Source organism: Calidris pugnax, unplaced genomic scaffold, assembly GCF_001431845.1.
Source record: "Calidris pugnax isolate Ruff unplaced genomic scaffold, ASM143184v1 scaffold41, whole genome shotgun sequence".
NCBI classification, from domain to species: domain Eukaryota; kingdom Metazoa; phylum Chordata; class Aves; order Charadriiformes; family Scolopacidae; genus Calidris; species Calidris pugnax.
The window spans coordinates 22,307,382-22,325,359 of record NW_015094509.1 but is presented as its reverse complement, the minus strand read 5'-3'; the positions used below and the strand labels follow the sequence as shown (position 1 = coordinate 22,325,359).

Sequence of the window (17,978 nt, the reverse complement as noted above, 5' to 3'; positions counted from 1 at the left end):
CTTAAGGGAGGGTTTTTATTATTACATTTTATTGATGCTTTTGAGCACTTGTCACCGAGGTTTTGCAAAATGAATGTTTGTTGTCATTAGTGCTGTGAGAATGATCAGTAGCTCATTAGCTGATCTTGACCCTTAATCAGGACAGCCTAAAATGACATGCAATTTGAAAAAATGAAAGCTAATTTAACTTGACAAGTGAGAATGACCATTACAAATTTTGACAGAAAAGCTTTGGGTGAATCTTTTAATTTGATGGAAGAAACCCTGTAACAGTAAAGTTACAGGGAATTTGATGTGAGACTACTTGGGGGGGATGGTGGAAGGGGAGAAAAAAACCCTAAACAAATGAAAAAATCCAAGCAGTTACAGCAGGCTTCTCTCCCCAGCTGGGTTTGGCCAGTGAGAAGATGCTTGTTACAGAGATTTTTGTATGGGGAAAACTGAGAGAATACAGCAGGCAATTCTGGATTTGTGTATGGGTTTAATGTTAGCACTAGTACTCTTTGAAGTCTTGAGTTGTTTGCAAAGTTACTATTTATTTGACTAAGTCATTTTACTAAGCATGACCTTCCAGTAGATCTGAGCTATTTTCCAAGAGTAGCTTCCTGATCAGTGTCATTGCACTGTTTCAGTGTTCTTGCTGCTCATTCCTCATTCTGGTTTTATATTGGAGGCAGATCATCTAGAAATTCAAATAATTAGCTGTGTCTGTGAAGCCTATTGTACAAATTCTGGGATGAGAGGATTCACACTTCAAAATATTTTTAATTGCTTTATATTTAAATGTAATCATCATACTTTAATTCTGCAATCCCATGTGTTCCATCTTTTATTAATAGCGTGGAAAATGAACATCAATAGTCCAGTTTTTAGGTTGCTGTTAGACCCAAAAAAACCCCACCCTCACATATATTTATTTTCTTTTGTGCAGCTGGCCAAGAATGTAGGAAATACTAGTTTTAATGATATTATGGAGGGGAATTTACCTAGTCCTTCACCTAAACCCAGTCCATCAAGTGATATGTAAGTTTGAATCTCTAAATGCTTTAACATTGTTTACTGTGGTGTGGCTTTTTGGCTGGTTGGTTGGTTCAGTTTTTTTATTTTAGATGTGATGTAAAATGTCTTAAACAGTAGCCAAGCCAGAGAAGGGTTTGGATGGCAGAAGTCTTTTTTCTTTTTTTTTATTTTTTTTACTCCAACTGTGGAGTTTCTTAGAAGTTTAGTCTCTTGTCACGTAGTCACATTTTAGTTACCTCAGCTTCTCAGCATAGAAAACTTCAAGATTCATTTTGAATCTTGAATATTTTTGAGTTTTATAGTATACCCTCAGGTGATGAACACAGTTGGATTTAATGGCACTGTCGTGAGATGGTGACGAGGTTTTTCTTCCTTTCCCTGGTGTAGGAGTTGCACAAAGAGCATAACAGATGTGGTTTTGCCACAGAAGACCTTTTAACCTATTATACTGTTTTTTAGCTGACGCAGTATTTTTTTTTATCCTGCTTTTAACATGTTTTTCATGCTTATCCTGTTTTTAACATGCAGATGTGTTTCCATGAGAAATCATATTTCAGGCTTTGCTTTTTCTTTGGTCTTAGAGAAATTTTTGTATGTAAGAAGGTGGCAGGTTAAAATTGGATATGTTACCTTATTTTTGTGCTTGTTTGCAAGAAATACCTGCATTGTAATAATAAACAGTCTTTATCAGATAGTTTTCTTCTTCCCTTCTCAGATCCTGAGTTGGGCAAGGTGATTTTAAATTTAAATCATTGACCCATTTTACTAAAAATTTCTAAACAGAGATCTATTTTTCACACCCCACAGGACTGCACGTAAAGAATTTATCACTGCTAAATATGTAGATCATAAGTTCTCTCGGAAGACTTGTGCATCTGCAGCAGCTAAACTGAATGAATTACTTGAGGCTGTCAAATCCAGGGATTTACTTGCACTAATTCAAGTCTATGCAGAGGGGGTAGAGCTAATGGAGCCACTGTTAGAGCCTGGACAGGTAAGATTATCAGGTAAACAAAGCAGAATATTTTAAATAATGTCTGTTTGTAAAATATTCAGGGCTGCTACCTTAGGTGCTAAAACAAGACAAATAACAGATGAAAGTGGTGGGTGTTTTCTTCCTTTCCTTAATGTAGCATCCTTGTAGGGAGGGAGAAGATGACTGTATCTGTGTTGTCCCCCATTGGTCTAAAGGAGTGTGAAATGCAGTAGTAGTATCATACCCTGTTCTAGGTGCAGCTGTAATATGTTGAAGAGCACCTGTTCAGCAGGATGTTTCTTTTTGGAAAAGACCCAGAGAGAGAGGGCTTGATGTGATAACCCAGGGTCACCTGCTAACACAGACAGCATTGTGTCTGCTTGTAAAGTTGCTGATGAAGGAGCATGTTACTGACTCTATACAAGTCTCTGTTTGCTCTATGTGAGGAAAGAGTGAATCTTACGCTTTCCCAGCTTCTGATGAAACATTTACAGAAGTAAAATCTCTTTCAATCAGCAAGAGATATTTTTATTTATTTTTTTAAATAAATTTCTGAATACTTGATCTTCCTCCTGAAGTCTTATCCAGTTTTTTTGAAAAATCAGTCCAGGTCGACCTCAGGTATCCATGTAGAAATGTTGCTTAAGAGCAATGTAACCTGTTTTCATAGCTAATTGATGCTGTGTAACCACTTGCTCGGCAATGTTTTCTCCATTACTTTCTAAATCAACTTGGGGAGATCACAGAGAATGTTTTCAACAAAATCTGTGAAAATAGCTAACTTGGCAAAGGGCAGGGTGCCTGTCTGCATCGAGTGGAGGGAATTAGTTCAATCTAGTTGCAGCACTTGAGATACCACAGAGTGCTTCATCATGGAAACACATTACAAATTCTCTACCTACAGGGTGACCTTTCTACAGATTTATCATCTGTAGCAGTTACACCCGAATTAGCTCCTCTGTATTTCTCAGCTATTACACTCAGTGGTACCTGGAAAGGTATGACCACCAGGTGAAATGTGGTCTGCAGTTAGGACATTTATAGCAGCATTCTCCATTGTAAATTCTCTGGTGTTTAATAAAGTCTTTTTTTTTTTTTTTTTAAAGTTGTGACTTCAATTCTAAATATATATACTATAATGTACCTTTTTTAATGCCCTTTATGATTAGTAGGAGTTAATGAAATCTGGTTTTAGATTAATTTGTCTTGCAACTTTTAAACTGGATTAAATAGCATTTATATTTTAATTTCAATGCATGAATACATATGTTATATGTATAAAAAATAAAGTATGATTCAGTTTAAATCCAATAAGAAGAAATTCCGTATCTGAAGAGGAACAGCCTTGTGCACCAATACACACTGGTAACCACACAGCTGGAAGGCGGGTTGGTGGAAGAAGACCTGTGGGTCCTGGCAGACACCAAGTTGACCATGAGCCAGCAGTGGGCCCTTTGGACAAAGAAGACCAGTGGTGTTGCAGGATGCACTAGACAGAGTATTTCCAGCAAGTGGAGGGAGGTGATCCTTCCCCTCTGCTCAGCACTGGTGAGGCCACAGCTGGAGTACCCTATCCCTGGGTTCCTTGGTACAAGAGAGACTTGGGCATAGTGGAGAGAGTGCAGCAAAGGGCCACAAAGATGTTTCAGTCCGGAGCACCTGATGTTTGAGCAAAGGCTGAGAGTTGGCTCAGCACTGGTGAGGCCACAGCTGGAGTACCCTATCCCTGGGTTCCTTGGTACAAGAGAGACTTGGGCATAGTGGAGAGAGTGCAGCAAAGGGCCACAAAGATGTTTCAGTCCGGAGCACCTGATGTTTGAGCAAAGGCTGAGAGTTGTGGGACTGTTCAACCTGGAGAAGACAAGGCACAGAGGATAGCATTTATATTTTAATTTCAATGCATGAATACATATGTTATATGTATAAAAAATAAAGTATGATTCAGTTTAAATCCAATAAGAAGAAATTCCGTATCTGAAGAGGAACAGCCTTGTGCACCAATACACACTGGTAACCACACAGCTGGAAGGCGGGTTGGTGGAAGAAGACCTGTGGGTCCTGGCAGACACCAAGTTGACCATGAGCCAGCAGTGGGCCCTTTGGACAAAGAAGACCAGTGGTGTTGCAGGATGCACTAGACAGAGTATTTCCAGCAAGTGGAGGGAGGTGATCCTTCCCCTCTGCTCAGCACTGGTGAGGCCACAGCTGGAGTACCCTATCCCTGGGTTCCTTGGTACAAGAGAGACTTGGGCATAGTGGAGAGAGTGCAGCAAAGGGCCACAAAGATGTTTCAGTCCGGAGCACCTGATGTTTGAGCAAAGGCTGAGAGTTGTGGGACTGTTCAACCTGGAGAAGACAAGGCACAGAGGAATCTTATAAATGTATATAAATACCTGAAGGGAAGGTGCAAAGAAGATGGAGCCAGGCTCTTTTCAGTGGTGCCCAGTGACAGCATAAGAGGCAGCGGGCACAGACTGAAACACTAGAGGTTCCCTTTGAACATTAGGAAAGGGGGTTTTTTTGTTTGTTTGGTTGGTTGGTTTTTTTGTTGTTGTGTGGACTGAGCACTGGCACAGGTTGCCCAGGGAGCTTGTGGAGTGTCCATCCTTGGAGATACTCAAAAAGCCACCTGGACATGGTCCCGGGCAACTGGCTCTGGTGGCCCTGCCGGGGCAGGGAAGTTGGACCAGATAACCTCCATCGGTGCCTTCCAACTTCAACCTTTCTGTGATTCTGTAAGAGATTTAATGTATGTAGGCCTATGACTTTTGTGGATTTTTTCCCTGGTTTTATGGAAAATAATGTTGTGGCTATGCTTGGTGCTCACCAAGGCCACATAAAGCGACAAGTACTATAAACTTGCTCAGTGTTCCGTGACAGGACCCGTTTTAGTTACTTCTCAGACTTCTCAGGACTATTCCATCCAGCTGGGAAAAAGAGAAGACTCGTTTTGAGAATGCTATGGTCTCAGTGTGATGTCATTTCCTTGAAGCACATGGTGTCTTTTAGAGATCAGAAAGGCAATGACTGGTTTTCCTCATAATTTCCTAATAATATTTTTGTGTTGAACGACTTTTTGTAAAAGTGTGACCTATATCTCAGTAGGTCTGATATTAAAAGTTTGCGGAAATAAAATACAAAAAACTAACTTCTAATTACATTTGTTTAGGAGCCAGGTGAAACAGCACTTCATTTAGCAGTCCGGACTGCTGACCAAACCTCTCTCCATCTGGTTGACTTCCTTGTACAAAACTGGTATGGATTGCTCATTTTTCATTAAATTGTGCATGAAAAATGCAGCTGTTCAAAGCCACCCTTGCAGTGCTTTGGACAGTGTTTGCTCATCACTTATAATCATTCTCCTTCAATATGTTTCAAAAGAACATAATTTAATACCTTTGAGTTGAGCTTTGTGCTCCTAATGAGTAGAGAGAGGGAAAGAAGTGTAGATTAAAAACATGGAAAGCAGTTATATAAAAATAGGATGAAAGGAAAAACTGTGTTGAGTAAAAGAGAGTGTTGATTTAGAACACATGGCGGTATGAAACAAGGCAAGAAAATAGCTCAGGTAGAGGAGGGATGACAAGTAAACATCCCAAATACAGGACACGTGCAAAGAAATTGTAAGACTAGAACACAAGGATCTTTCACAGAAAATTATGAATAAAAGCTAGATTGACTTTGAAGAATGTATTCTAATAGTTAATAAACTATTAAAGCTATTCAGAGCAATTTCTTTACTGGTAATTTTCAACATCTTGCTTATTGGCTGAGCTATTCTTTGATGTCAAGAGATGTGTTTATAGAAGTGGAAAACCTTAATGAGAACATTTTCTTAAAAAAAAATAATCAAATGGTGTAGTGGTACAACATTGTTTGTTACGTATTTCATAATATAGGTAATGATTAAATGAGATCAATTCCACTCCACTTACTATAGTATGCTATTAAGTGAAAGAAGCGGGAGTTGCTGTGTCAGGTGGTGGGGTTTGCAGAAGGTTGAGAGGAGGGTTGGAGAAGCAGGCACAGAAGACTCATCACAACTTGCTTGGTCTGGTGGAGGATTTTTTTTAAAGTCAAACCTGCTGTTGAAATGCAGTCAGTGAGTACTTATTCTTTCCCTTCCTGGGTCTAATAGTTAATGTAGCGTTGTACATGTGGAGGGTTAGAAAGGGAGTTTGGTCTTCTGGTAACAGCACACGCTTGGAATCCACGTTCCTGGCACCATCTTTTGGGCTATGTGGACCAGCTGTGTAACCTTCAGTTGAACCTTATTGTGTCACTACTCCCTCCTGTTAAATGGGGTGCTGACTACTGTAGGAGTGTTATTAAAGTCTCAAATAAAATAAAAAATAAGCTACTAATATTAGCAAGCTGAGATCATAATTTGAGAAATAATTTAGAAGCCAAAAATATTATTTTGAGCATTATTAAGGATTTGTTATTTTGAATGGTTATTTAAAATGATTTTGTTTACTCATGAAGCTTCATAGTTTATTCAGACAACGATCATCTTTTACATGTTTCTGTCAGCTGTCTGTATCCTTGTCTCAATCTCAAATCTAAGAGCATCTTTACAACCATATGGGCTCTGCAGTTACTGTTCAATATGGGAAATAGTGAGTGGAAGAAAAGCTGTCATCTTCTGAGCTTTTCTTTTTATTTTTATAAATGCATTATATTGATCCCAATATGTCAGTAACTTTTTTTGAGAAACCTTGGTTTAGAAATTCAAAGCTGAAGGAAGTAAAGGAAGTACAGTTTTAAAAGGTCCTGTGAACCCCTCTGGATAGCCTGTCTTTCCCTCATTCAGTGTGTATCTTATATTCCTTCTTACGACTCTTCTGTGCATCCTCACAATGACCCTTTTAATAGTTTCTTGGATGCGTGGGACATTAACCTATTCTAGATGTATCAAAATGATTTTTCAGATTTTTTTTATTGGGCTAATGTAGCATGTTTGAAAAAGAAATCCCAGTACAGTGGCAGGGGGAAAACAACTGCTGTAACTTTACAAAGGATTAAGTTCAAATCCTTGAGTTTCACTTTTTTTTTGAACGAACATCTGTAGAGGCTCAGTGCTTTTCTGCCACAGGTCGAAAATTCTTAGTATGCTTGGAAATATTCTTTTTATAGTCTTTGAAATTAATGTTTCATTTATAAATACTTCTTTCTCCTTTTTGTGTTCAGTGGAAACCTGGATAAGCAGACGGCATTGGGTAATACGGTTCTACACTACTGCAGTATATTTAATAAGCCTGAGTGTTTGAAATTGCTTTTGAGGGGGAAGCCAACTATTGATGTAGGTAAGTTCATTATTTACAACTAGAAAATAAAGATTTACTAAACTTCTTTCCATTATTATAACCACTTTTATATCTCACTGTGTAAAGTAAACTTTTTAAAGGAAAAATAAAACTGTATTAGAAAGGTCACAGAATCATAGAATCATATAGGTTGGAAGGGACCTTTAAGATCATTGAGTCCAACCATCAGCCTAACTCTGCCAAAACCACCATTAACCCATGTCCCTCAGCACCACATCTACCTGCCTTTTAAACACCTCCAGGGATGGTGGTGACTCCACCACTTCCCTGGGCAGCCTGTCCCAATGTTTGGTAACCCTTTCAGTGAAGAAATTTTTCTAATATCCAATCTAAACCTCCCCTGGCAGAACCTGAGGCCATTTCCTCTTGTCCTATCACCTGTTACTTGGGAGAAGAGACCAACCCCCGCCTCTCTACAACCTCCTGTCAGGTAGTTGTAGAGAGCAAGAAGGTCTCCCCTCAGCCTCCTTTTCTCCAGGCTGAACACCCCCAGCTCCCTCAGCCACTCCTCACAAGACTTGTGCTCTAGACCCCTCACCAGCTTCATTGCCCTTCTCTGGACCCGCTCCAGTGGCTTTCTTGTAGTGAGGGGCCCAAAACTGAACTCAGTAGATGAGCTGAAGACTTTACCACCAACTAACCTAAAAGAAGCATTCAATTAAGAGAACTTAAATTCATAGAAGATAGCGACAAAAATTTTCTCATACGAAATACTGATGGTAAACCCTAGTTTTTCTGCAGTTTTATTTCTGATGCATTGAAAATGTCCTGAAACTTAGGTTTGTTGGTTTTATTGTAAAATTAATCTAGTACTTGTATGTTATAATGTTTCAAATGACTGCTCACATTAATTCCACTCTAGGTGTATGTGGGCTTTGTGTACACAACAGTTAATTCTTCTTTTAATATTAATGTCAGTTGGCACTGCGGCTTCACCCAGCACATCCTGTCCACCACTGCAGCTGATTAGGGAAGGGATTAGCTTTCTCAGCTGCCTTCCTCCTTCTGTTTGCCTTCTACGTGTGTGAGATGGATATAATGCGTTCTGCATCTACATCAGTCCATTTTTCATCATGGCTTAGAAAAAGTTTAATTAAAAACAAAATTGCTGTAAACTGTTTGCTCACACTTAGGATAATCTCTCATTTACTAGATGCTCTCCCTTTTCTGCCATATTTTGAGAGTCAGGAAGGTGTTCCATGAATCCAGAGCTGGTCAGAGCTAAGTGTCATCAGCATGTCTCTAAAACATTTCATTCTGACAGCTCTTGGTATAGGAGGGAAGTTTTCCCAAAAGTTGGTGCAAACTGAATATTCTCCCACTTTCCTTATCACCACCGTTTTCTTCCACAGCACAGTAAAAAACTTGTTGCATAAATTTACGTTCATTGGTCTCCTTGGACTTTTCGTGCATCCTTAGAATATATTCTAATATTATTGTAAGTCAAAGAATTTGATGTCACTTTTTTTTTTTTTTTCAGTTCTGTCCCTAATTAAGAAAATGGGAAAGCTATTTGAACAGGCTGAAGCCATTGAACTGTCTCCTAGATAGATGCCAGAAAAGTGTTCTTACCTTTTGGGGAAAAAGGAACTATGTATCTTCCTTAGGCCTTGAACCATCAGGTTTATACTTAAAGGTTGAAAGCTTGGAATTTGTGTAGTCTCTTAAGCTATCTGTGTGTTAACTGCAGTTAAGAAATACTGTATTTTCATTCATTTTCATATTAAAACTCCTGAAGCCTCTTCAGATCTTTCCGTAAGGAGCCCTCCTTCTCGAGATCATAATTCTTTCAAATTCATAGGCCTTTCTAGTTGATTACTTTGTATTTTCTAGGATTCATGGCTGTCATTCTGTACGTAGTATTACACATAGAGATACTTGCCTATGAGACCCCAGTCTGGCTGTTTCCAGTTCCCAGTCACAGAAGTGCTTTACAGGCTGGATAAGATCTAGAGCACACTCTTTTCCAGCTCCACGGCATTTACAGCTATACTGTAAGAATAAATTTTACCTAAGTTTTTTGGCCACGTAAGTTTGGAGTGTGGGGCTTGTTTTTGTTTCATGAGATTTGCTACCTGGCTTCTAGGAAGGATCCATTTAGATGTCATGCCAGAGAATCTTCCAGAATGCTCAGATAGTAACTTCTTTCTGGTTAGGTATTATTTTAAAATGTAAACCATTTCATAGCCTTTATAAAGATGAAATAGCTAGAAAATTTTAAAATTGTTCTTGTTCAAGTGTCATCTTAGAATAGGACTGCTGTCTTCAAATTCTGGCTCCAAACCACTGTGTATCAATCAAAGTAAAACAAGCTTGGATCAACACTTGCTTATTAAAAAATAAAAGATCTTAGAATAGTTTTCTTTTTTTAAGCTGTCTTACCATGTCTCCTTGCTTTTCCTGCTTGTTCATTGAAGAGTTTTACTGGCAAAGGAGTTGAGTGGAGATGGAAATGACTAAATTTCTTTATATTCTCTGCTAGGCTGGTTAGGAGGGATTTGGGAACTGTCCCAGCAGATGCTGCTGTTCAGAAAGAACCTGATGATACATGAAATGCATGAGCACTTAGAGTGGAATCTTAAAGAGCTGCAGCTGCTATAGAGTAAATAGACATTTTTGATCACTTTTAGAAGTTACTCTGCTAAAAATAGTGAAACTTAATGAATTGATTCTTTAGACATCTCAAAGAATTGCTCTCTCTTTTTTTATTGTTAATTTTGTAGTAAACCAAGCTGGAGAGACGGCTCTGGACACAGCAAAAAGAGTGAAAGCTGTCCAATGCGAGGAACTGGTAAGAACTGGGGATGAAAAGGCTGGAGGAGGGAGGAAGTTTACTTCCTTAAATATGTGATCTAATTAGAATATCGTTTCCACTTTATCTCAAACTTGATACTGTTGGCAGCTGGCTATACCCTGGTCTGAAGGCCTTACCATAGATGAATATTTTCTAATTGCAAAACAGAACAGTCGATTTCTTTGTAACAGTTTAAGTGAAAGATCTTACTTCTATTGGAAGTATTTAGTTATTTTTGCCACCATATTTGCAGACCTGAAATACTTGAGGGTCATGTGTTTGAGTACCAATTAATACATCATTCTAGGAAATTTGAGCTTCATCACCTCAAAAGTTCTTCTTAGAGACATTTCTACCAGGAGTACAAAACAACCCCTGAAATAGTAAATCTGTCAAGACCTTTTACGTCTGGATCTTTGGTTGACTCTTCCTGCTTTGGCTTTTTCCAGTTTATTTAACAGGACAGATAGTTCAGAGATGGTGAAAATCTTCTTGGAAGGAGAATTTGAACATCTTGAAATTAAACCTCCTCAAAGGAGAAAGAACGTGTAAAGTCTGGAAGTTAGGGTACCAAAAAATGTAAAACACCAGCTTCTGTGGGACTTTGTCCCTTTACTGAACATGGTCAGAGCAAAAACTTTTTGGAATTTTGAGAATGTATGAGTGATGTTAACAGACACCACTCAAGAAAATTACTGGACTTCAAGAAATAAAGGTGTTAAATGATTTTCCCTTTGGAAACAGCCAGGAATGTGGATTCTACATGAGAACAATGATGTTGTTTGTTCTTAGGCCTCTAAGGTGCCTCTCACCAGCACGCATTTGGTAGGCAAGTGAATTCAAGTACCATTAAGGGATTAAAAAGTCTAAGTAGTGGGGGAGTTCCACATTCAAGACAAAACCAGGAGAATTTACAAAGCAGTTGTCACATGCTGCCTAATTTTATTTATCACACTGTTTTTGCCTCATTTTGATGATCCAAGGAGGATATCTACTTTTTATCTGCAGCTGGTAATTTTAATACCTGTCCTTTGATAATTGAAAGTTCTCATCATGTATTCATTAATTACTGCATGATCAAGAGAGCTTGTCATTCACAAATCAGAATAATTTTCCATATTTCTGGGGATGCAAGTCAACATTTTGCAATGGTTGAAAAGGTGGTGCTCATTATTGACTTCTCAATTACCTCCCATGTCTGCTCTGGAAGCGCTGTTTCCACTGTTTTGAGTATTCTGCAGGTTGGCTGTACAACCCACAATTGGTAGGGATTGCTTTTCTCTTTGTGGTATATATTTAATAAAGTAACATCTGCCATGAATGTGGATCAACTGACGGTGTTGTAGAAAAAACAAAAACAAGTGGTTGTTATCACTGCTCTTATCTGGCAGTTAATAGTTTCATTTGTTGTAACTGAAATTCTGTTAATATCTCGCTGATTATTTCAGTTAACTATAACAGAACATTTATGCCTCTTCCATCTCTTTTCATTTTTGAAGAGGAATATTATTTCCGCATTTTTCTCAAAAGTGGTAATGAGATAATTTAAGAGTAAAAAAGCAATATGAGTGAGCACATTGTTTGCCACGGGCAATAAAAAAGTACAAAATCAATATCTAGATGTTTGTGATATGGGAGATGTACTAAGCTAATTTCTGTTGCTTAGCTGGAGTCTTAACTGTGTAATTAAATTCAATTGCAACTCAAATGGGTTCATTAATACTTACATAACAGACTGAGAATATTTATTTCTTCCAAAGTTTATTTCGAGAAGATGGTTAAATGCTCTCCTGAATCACTAGTACCACATAGAATACATTTCAAAGGATGTGAAGGAATAAATAATGATGAGAAATCTTAAGTACTGAAAAGGAGAACTTGTCTCCTCAGAATAACCGTGAATTGAAATTTTCTTTTTTTGCTGATCATTGAAGTAGTAGATTTTTAAAGAATTTGAATACGTTATTTGGGCTGGCAAAGTAGAGGAATTTTGTGCTTAAGACATCCTGGCCTTAGCCGGTGAGAGGGAAGGGAAATATTTAAATGAAGGATAAATACCTTTTATTTTGATTCCAACACAAGGATAGTGATTTTGGAGGGGTAATAGTTTTATGTACCAGAATTTATAAATAGGTTTTGCCTTTCCTTTTTGGGAAGGAGAGCCCTCCAGCTGCATTCTGCTTTTGTGCAAGTACCTTCTCTTCATGTCATCTTTTCAAATGCTGGTCAAACATGGCAACTTCTGCCCATTTTGAGAAAATCTTCCCTTTTAGGGAAATAAATGAAGGAAGTTTGTGTGATTGCCCTGAAATGGTTTCTTTTTAATCTGTGAAAAACTTTTAAACCTCAAATATTTCAGTTTACCGCTTGCTTCTACAAAACTAACTTCATTGACAGCAAGAAACAGCAAGTATTTTAACAAGAATTGTTATTTCTTTCAGCTTTCTCAAGCCAAGGCAGGAAAGCTAAACCCACATGTCCATGTAGAGTATGAATGGAATCTTCGGCAGGAAGAAATTGATGAAAGTGATGATGACTTAGATGACAAGGCAAGCATGAATTACTGATACAGCTTTGCGCTAAAACTGCCAAAATTTCTGTTCTGTGGAAATGAATGTAAATTAGAGACCCACTTTAACCTTTTTTTTTGTCCTTAGATTTTTCTGGGGGGGAAGAAAAGGTAGTTTTGAGACCTGTATTAAAGACTGCCAAGGTGCTTTTTGAATGCTCTTTGCCAACCTAGTTATTATGGACTTGAGTTTCAGAAGTTTTGCTTTGACAAGACATACAATATAATATAAATCAGTAAATTTAGATTGCTTTGTTGTTATTTTATTCCGTTCTGAATTCTAGGTTCATTTTTAGCTGGAGGAAACCCAAAGCTTACATACTTATTTTTTCCATAAATTAATTAAAAACCTAGCTGTTGAATAAATAACTCTATTTTTCAAGAACTGTGCTGTGCACTTTGTTCCTGATTAAAAAGAAGTAGTACAAAAAGAAAAAACTTGAGGGCATAGGATAATTGCCATCCTAGAACACGTGAAAACTTAACCCCAGTGTCCTACTTTAGCAAGTCAGTTAATTACTCTGTGCTCTGTTTCGGTAATAAATGCGAATACACCTCTCCTGTTTTATATGGGTACTGTAGAAAGAAATGTGGTCAACTTTTCATTTTCTGTGACACTTGGGACTGAAAAATTCCGAAACCGAAATAATTTACATATCCTGAAGGACAGTAGGAACAAAATGATTATCTGTGGAAGGAGCCTCGGGAGGATGACTAATGCTGTACAGGAGATAATGGCCTGCCTGAACCAGAGCTGCAGCAGAACAGATCGTGCTCCATAGGCAGCTATTAATATACCACACTCAAAAATTGCTGTGTAGAATTTCTTCAAAGAGTAATTATATATATTTAAAAGAAGAGACGTACCACTGAATATATTGCTAGTTCAGTCAACAAATAAGTCTGATTTGTCAGAAGTGGTTATTTTATTTTTAATATGCATCAATGGGGTAATATACTTGATCTTTGAGTATAACGGGTCTGAGTAAAGAGCTATTTGAATTGAAAATGATTCATATTCTAAAAACTTTACTAGAGTTTATTAATATATTATTTAGTATATTTTATATCTACTGCTTTAAGAATAAATCCAACTGTGTGTACAGGAGGATTTGTTGATGCTATGACCTTTATTTTTCAGTTAGAGGAGAGGATCTTTCACGTTGGATTGTTGAGAAAGGGAGGAATGTGGGCTTATTTGTCCAATAAAGAAAGCAATTATGCTCGTGTTCACTGGAATATGTTATGTTACATTCTTTCCCAAAGTTATGAACTATGTTTAGCATTTAGGCAGCTGTACAATGTATTTGTTTTTCTGTCTGCAGCCTAGTCCTATAAAAAAAGAAAGATCTCCAAGACCCCAAAGCTTCTGTCACTCTTCGAGCATTTCTCCCCAAGACAAATTGACTCATCCTTCATTTAGCACTCCTAGAGACAAGCAAAGACTCTCTTACGGAGCATTTACCAACCAGATCTTTGCTTCAACGAGCACAGATTCACCCACCTCTCCAACTGCAGACGCTCCTCCTCTTCCTCCTAGAAATGCTGGCAAAGGTAAATCTGTCTCCAAACTACGCTTGCAAACAGCAATTTTTCTACAGATGCTCTTCCTTTGACTGGGTGCAGTACAACATTTCAGGTTGTAGCATGTTTTTTGTATTACCTTGATGCAATAGTATGGTATAAACTTTAAAAAAGGGGGACTCACCCATAACAGTGTATGGGTAAGAAAACAATGATGAGTGAAAAAATGAAGTAATACTCTGCTAAATTGTTTCATTTTGTGTAGAAGTTCTGTTCATATATTGCAGAAGCCTTTTTAAGCATTTACAGTCGCTGTCGTGGTTTAACCCCAGCAGGCAGCCAGGACCACGCAGCCACTCGCCCAGGTCCCTTCCTTTTCTGGGAAGGGCAGGGACAAGAGAGAAAAAAGGAGAAGAAAAGGAAAGGAAACAACCTTCTGGGTTGAGATAAAGACAGTTTAGTAGAACAATAACAGAAAATGAAAATGAAATGATGGCAGAAGTCACTCTCACCACTCGGTGAATTGGTGCCTTCCTGAGCAGCGATCATGACTACACGCACCCCAGCCAACCCCATGTATATACTGAGCACAACATCTGTGGTATGGAATACTCCACTGGCCATTCCATCTTTCTGTCTAGGCTCCTTCTCAGCTTCTATGGGAAGCTGAAAAAAGTCCTTGAAAAATAAAAACACCACCTGACAACAGCTAAAATAATATGCAGTATTGATATTCCTTTCATACCAAATCTGAAACCACTTAAAAAATTAACTCTGTCCCAGCTGAAACCAAGACAGTCACAAAAATAAAAGTGTTTTAGAAAATGCTGATGGTACATAGCGCTATACGATGATGTGCTGTGCAGTGTCTGGCAGAGAGAGTGAAGAAACAAAGCTTTGGAGGAGAGGAGGTGTAAGGAGACTCCTTCTCCTTGCAGTCAGTGTGGAAAAATAAAAATTCCAGAATGCCCTGTGAAGTGCTGAGCAGGTTGGTATTAAAGATCCTTCCTTTTCAGTGCATCAGCACTCCCTTGTCCATTTTGGTGAGTGCTAGAGGGGAGTAAAGAACAGCAGAGAAAATACTAGGCCTATTGCCAGTAGTCACGTACTAAAGACCTAAACTAAACATTGCCCATTCTTCCCCGGGTGAAACAACCATTTTGCTCTTGTAGAATTCTCCATAAGGAAGGTTTGTGGTACAGTTCAGTCAGTTCTGCAATCTACATTTAGTTGAAATGAATGAGTTACATTTTCTTCTTAATAATAGCTGTGACATTTTTGGTAGTGTTGGAAAGGGAAGGGAACTTATTTCCAGATGCGACTTACTCTTGCAACCATAGTGGATGGTGATTCTTTGACCTAGAGAGCTATAGACTTCAAGTTCAGAGGATGTATTTGTGGAACAAAAACTGTTATTTTACTATAATTTGTGCAAGTCTACTGTTTAGAAGAAAAAATACCCTTCATTTTTTCCCTTTTTTTGCATATTTAATTCAGAAATAGCCAAATTGTGTTTTTAGGTAAGACTTGTTAAAGAAAACTTCAGTTGTGGTGAAGGCTACAGTATAGTATAAGGTTTCAGTAGTTACACTGGTGCTCCCTTTTGTTAGCACTGCTAGAACTTCACATTTCATTTCCTCAACAGGCAAAGCAATTTTGCTAGATTATGTGTTTTTCATGTGAGATTTCATAATCCGAGTTTCTTTATATCAGTTTCACTGGGGACTCACTAGTATTCCTTGTAACTTCGTTGGCCTTCGTGTTGGCATTACAAGATCCTAATGTTTTCCTTCCTCTCCCCCATCTTTTTTACACACTCTAAGTCTGCTACTGATTGTCCATTGTCAGGCACAGTGCACTGGCTTAGACCAGTTACAAGTTGCAAGACTTGGAAACTAATGATGAATCCCATTTCCTTCAGAAGGTTAAGGAGTTTGTATCTCTCTGTACGCTGCTAAGTAGATTGTCAGCTTTCAATGGACTATAATGAACATTATTTCTTTGTCATTGTATAGTGTAGTTCTCATAAAATTGTCTTTTTCTCCAGGAAGCGGAATATTCAGGTGAATCTTTCACTCTAAGTATGTATTCAAGTTTCAGAATGTTAGACATTTTCCTAGGTGTTCCTGCAAACTCCCAGATGAGTGAATCAACACAACAACAAAGCTACTTGGAAAGAAATGAAGCGTAGAGTTCTTGTGTGTTTTCTTGCCGAGGCTTGTGCGAAAGAAATCCTTATTTGTATTAAAACTAAACGGTACGATATTACCACAAATACAGAGAGCTGTTGCCTCCCACTGGTAATTGTAAAATCGATTACTTCATCAGAGTGGAAAGTGCCCAACTCATGGTGTAAGTCAGAGAGAGAAGTTGACTGGAACTACTGGTATGTGAAAGTCAGAAGGCTTCTCTGCTTCAAACGTGCCAAAATTTTACAGTCTGTGAGTGATGCTGTTTCTTTGGTTGATTTCCATTCAATAATATTGTAAAGTATTTAATCAGGTTTTGAAGTTGCCATTAAGTACATGTCTGTGTTACAGGAAGGGTTTAACAGACTCAAAATGCCAGGTGAACAAAGTGACAAATGCATAGAACACTCACTAGTGTGGAAAAGTCACTTATGCTTCATTATAAACTGTGCTACACCTTGTTATCTCCCTCCTCTCTTCCAGCTCCCAAACAGATTGTTTAAAAGAAAAAGAAGCAGAGAATCTCCGCTTCCAAAAGATAATTTTGAAATAGTCTCAGATAATTTTGTTTCTGTAGGAAAAATAATCCTTTAGTATTTATATTATCTTTTGAGATTAGTAGTAATAGAGTATATCCCTTACATCAAAGTTTAACATAAAGCTTACTTACCAAATGCCTTTTTTGTTAGAAAACACAATCACTACCTATTTGATTTAAGATTATGCGCAAAATATAGATTAGATTTTGTGCTAAGTTCCCTAAATAGCAAGAGTAAGAAGAGCATTGAATCTGTAATTATATTTAAGCTTACCTTGTGTCCCCAAATGTAAGCAGATCTTTGTCTCTGCTCTGCTGAGAGGCCCCAGTAAATCCCATGGGACCCTGCTAGAACATGGAGGGAAAATTAGCTTATTTGCATTTACTAGTAACTTCTAGAAGTTGTCTGGCAGCATTGCTCACAGGGTTAGGAATCTTCCCAAGTCCTCTAAATTACTTTGTTCGATGTTTCTGTCGTTGCTGTCTGTATCGTGGAGATCAATTGTACAGGTCTCCATTTCTGTTTCATTGGACTGAACAAACCAAGCTCATTTCACCTTTTCTGATAGAAGAGTATTTTTATTCTCCGGCTGTTTAAGTTGTCTTTCATCGTACGAGCCCTTCACTGCACCTTTGCTGTTTAAATCAGCTTTCCTCAATGTAAGGGACTGGAAGTGTTGGGACACTTCCAACATTGAAACTTTGCTGTTTCTGCTCGAAATACTGCATCAAAACATCTTTTTTTAATCTTTTTTTTTTCATGCATTATACTATAGCATATCGGGCATTACACAGGTAGTCTCTACTACTGTTTTTAACCAGAGTCCCTAATTTAAAATTAAAGTACAAATGCTTTCTTAGTCTAGGATTTTAACTTTGTATATACTGTTGCATTTCATCTCATTTCTGTTACCTCAGCCTTTGAGGTCATCCAGTTTCTTCTATTTATTTTGAATGCTTATAGGATCCTATGGCGCTCATGCTTACTTTTAAAGACTTAATTTTTAAATATTCTTATAAATGTGTTGTACGTTTTGGTTA

At 37.9% G+C, this 17,978-nt stretch overlaps 1 protein-coding gene across 6 annotated transcripts in view; it reads left to right on the top strand.

Annotated features, from left to right (window-relative positions):
* Positions 1-17,978, top strand: part of ASAP1 (ArfGAP with SH3 domain, ankyrin repeat and PH domain 1) — a 180,535-nt gene that overhangs the window by 141,753 nt on the left and 20,804 nt on the right. For all 6 annotated transcript variants that reach the window (XM_014965377.1, XM_014965381.1, XM_014965378.1 and 3 more), the window contains 7 exons: positions 932-1,023; positions 1,828-2,014; positions 5,166-5,251; positions 7,187-7,302; positions 10,047-10,114; positions 12,559-12,666; positions 14,012-14,240. In XM_014965377.1, the coding sequence (XP_014820863.1) occupies positions 932-1,023; positions 1,828-2,014; positions 5,166-5,251; positions 7,187-7,302; positions 10,047-10,114; positions 12,559-12,666; positions 14,012-14,240 (886 nt within the window). The remainder of the gene's footprint in view (positions 1-931; positions 1,024-1,827; positions 2,015-5,165; positions 5,252-7,186; positions 7,303-10,046; positions 10,115-12,558; positions 12,667-14,011; positions 14,241-17,978) is intronic.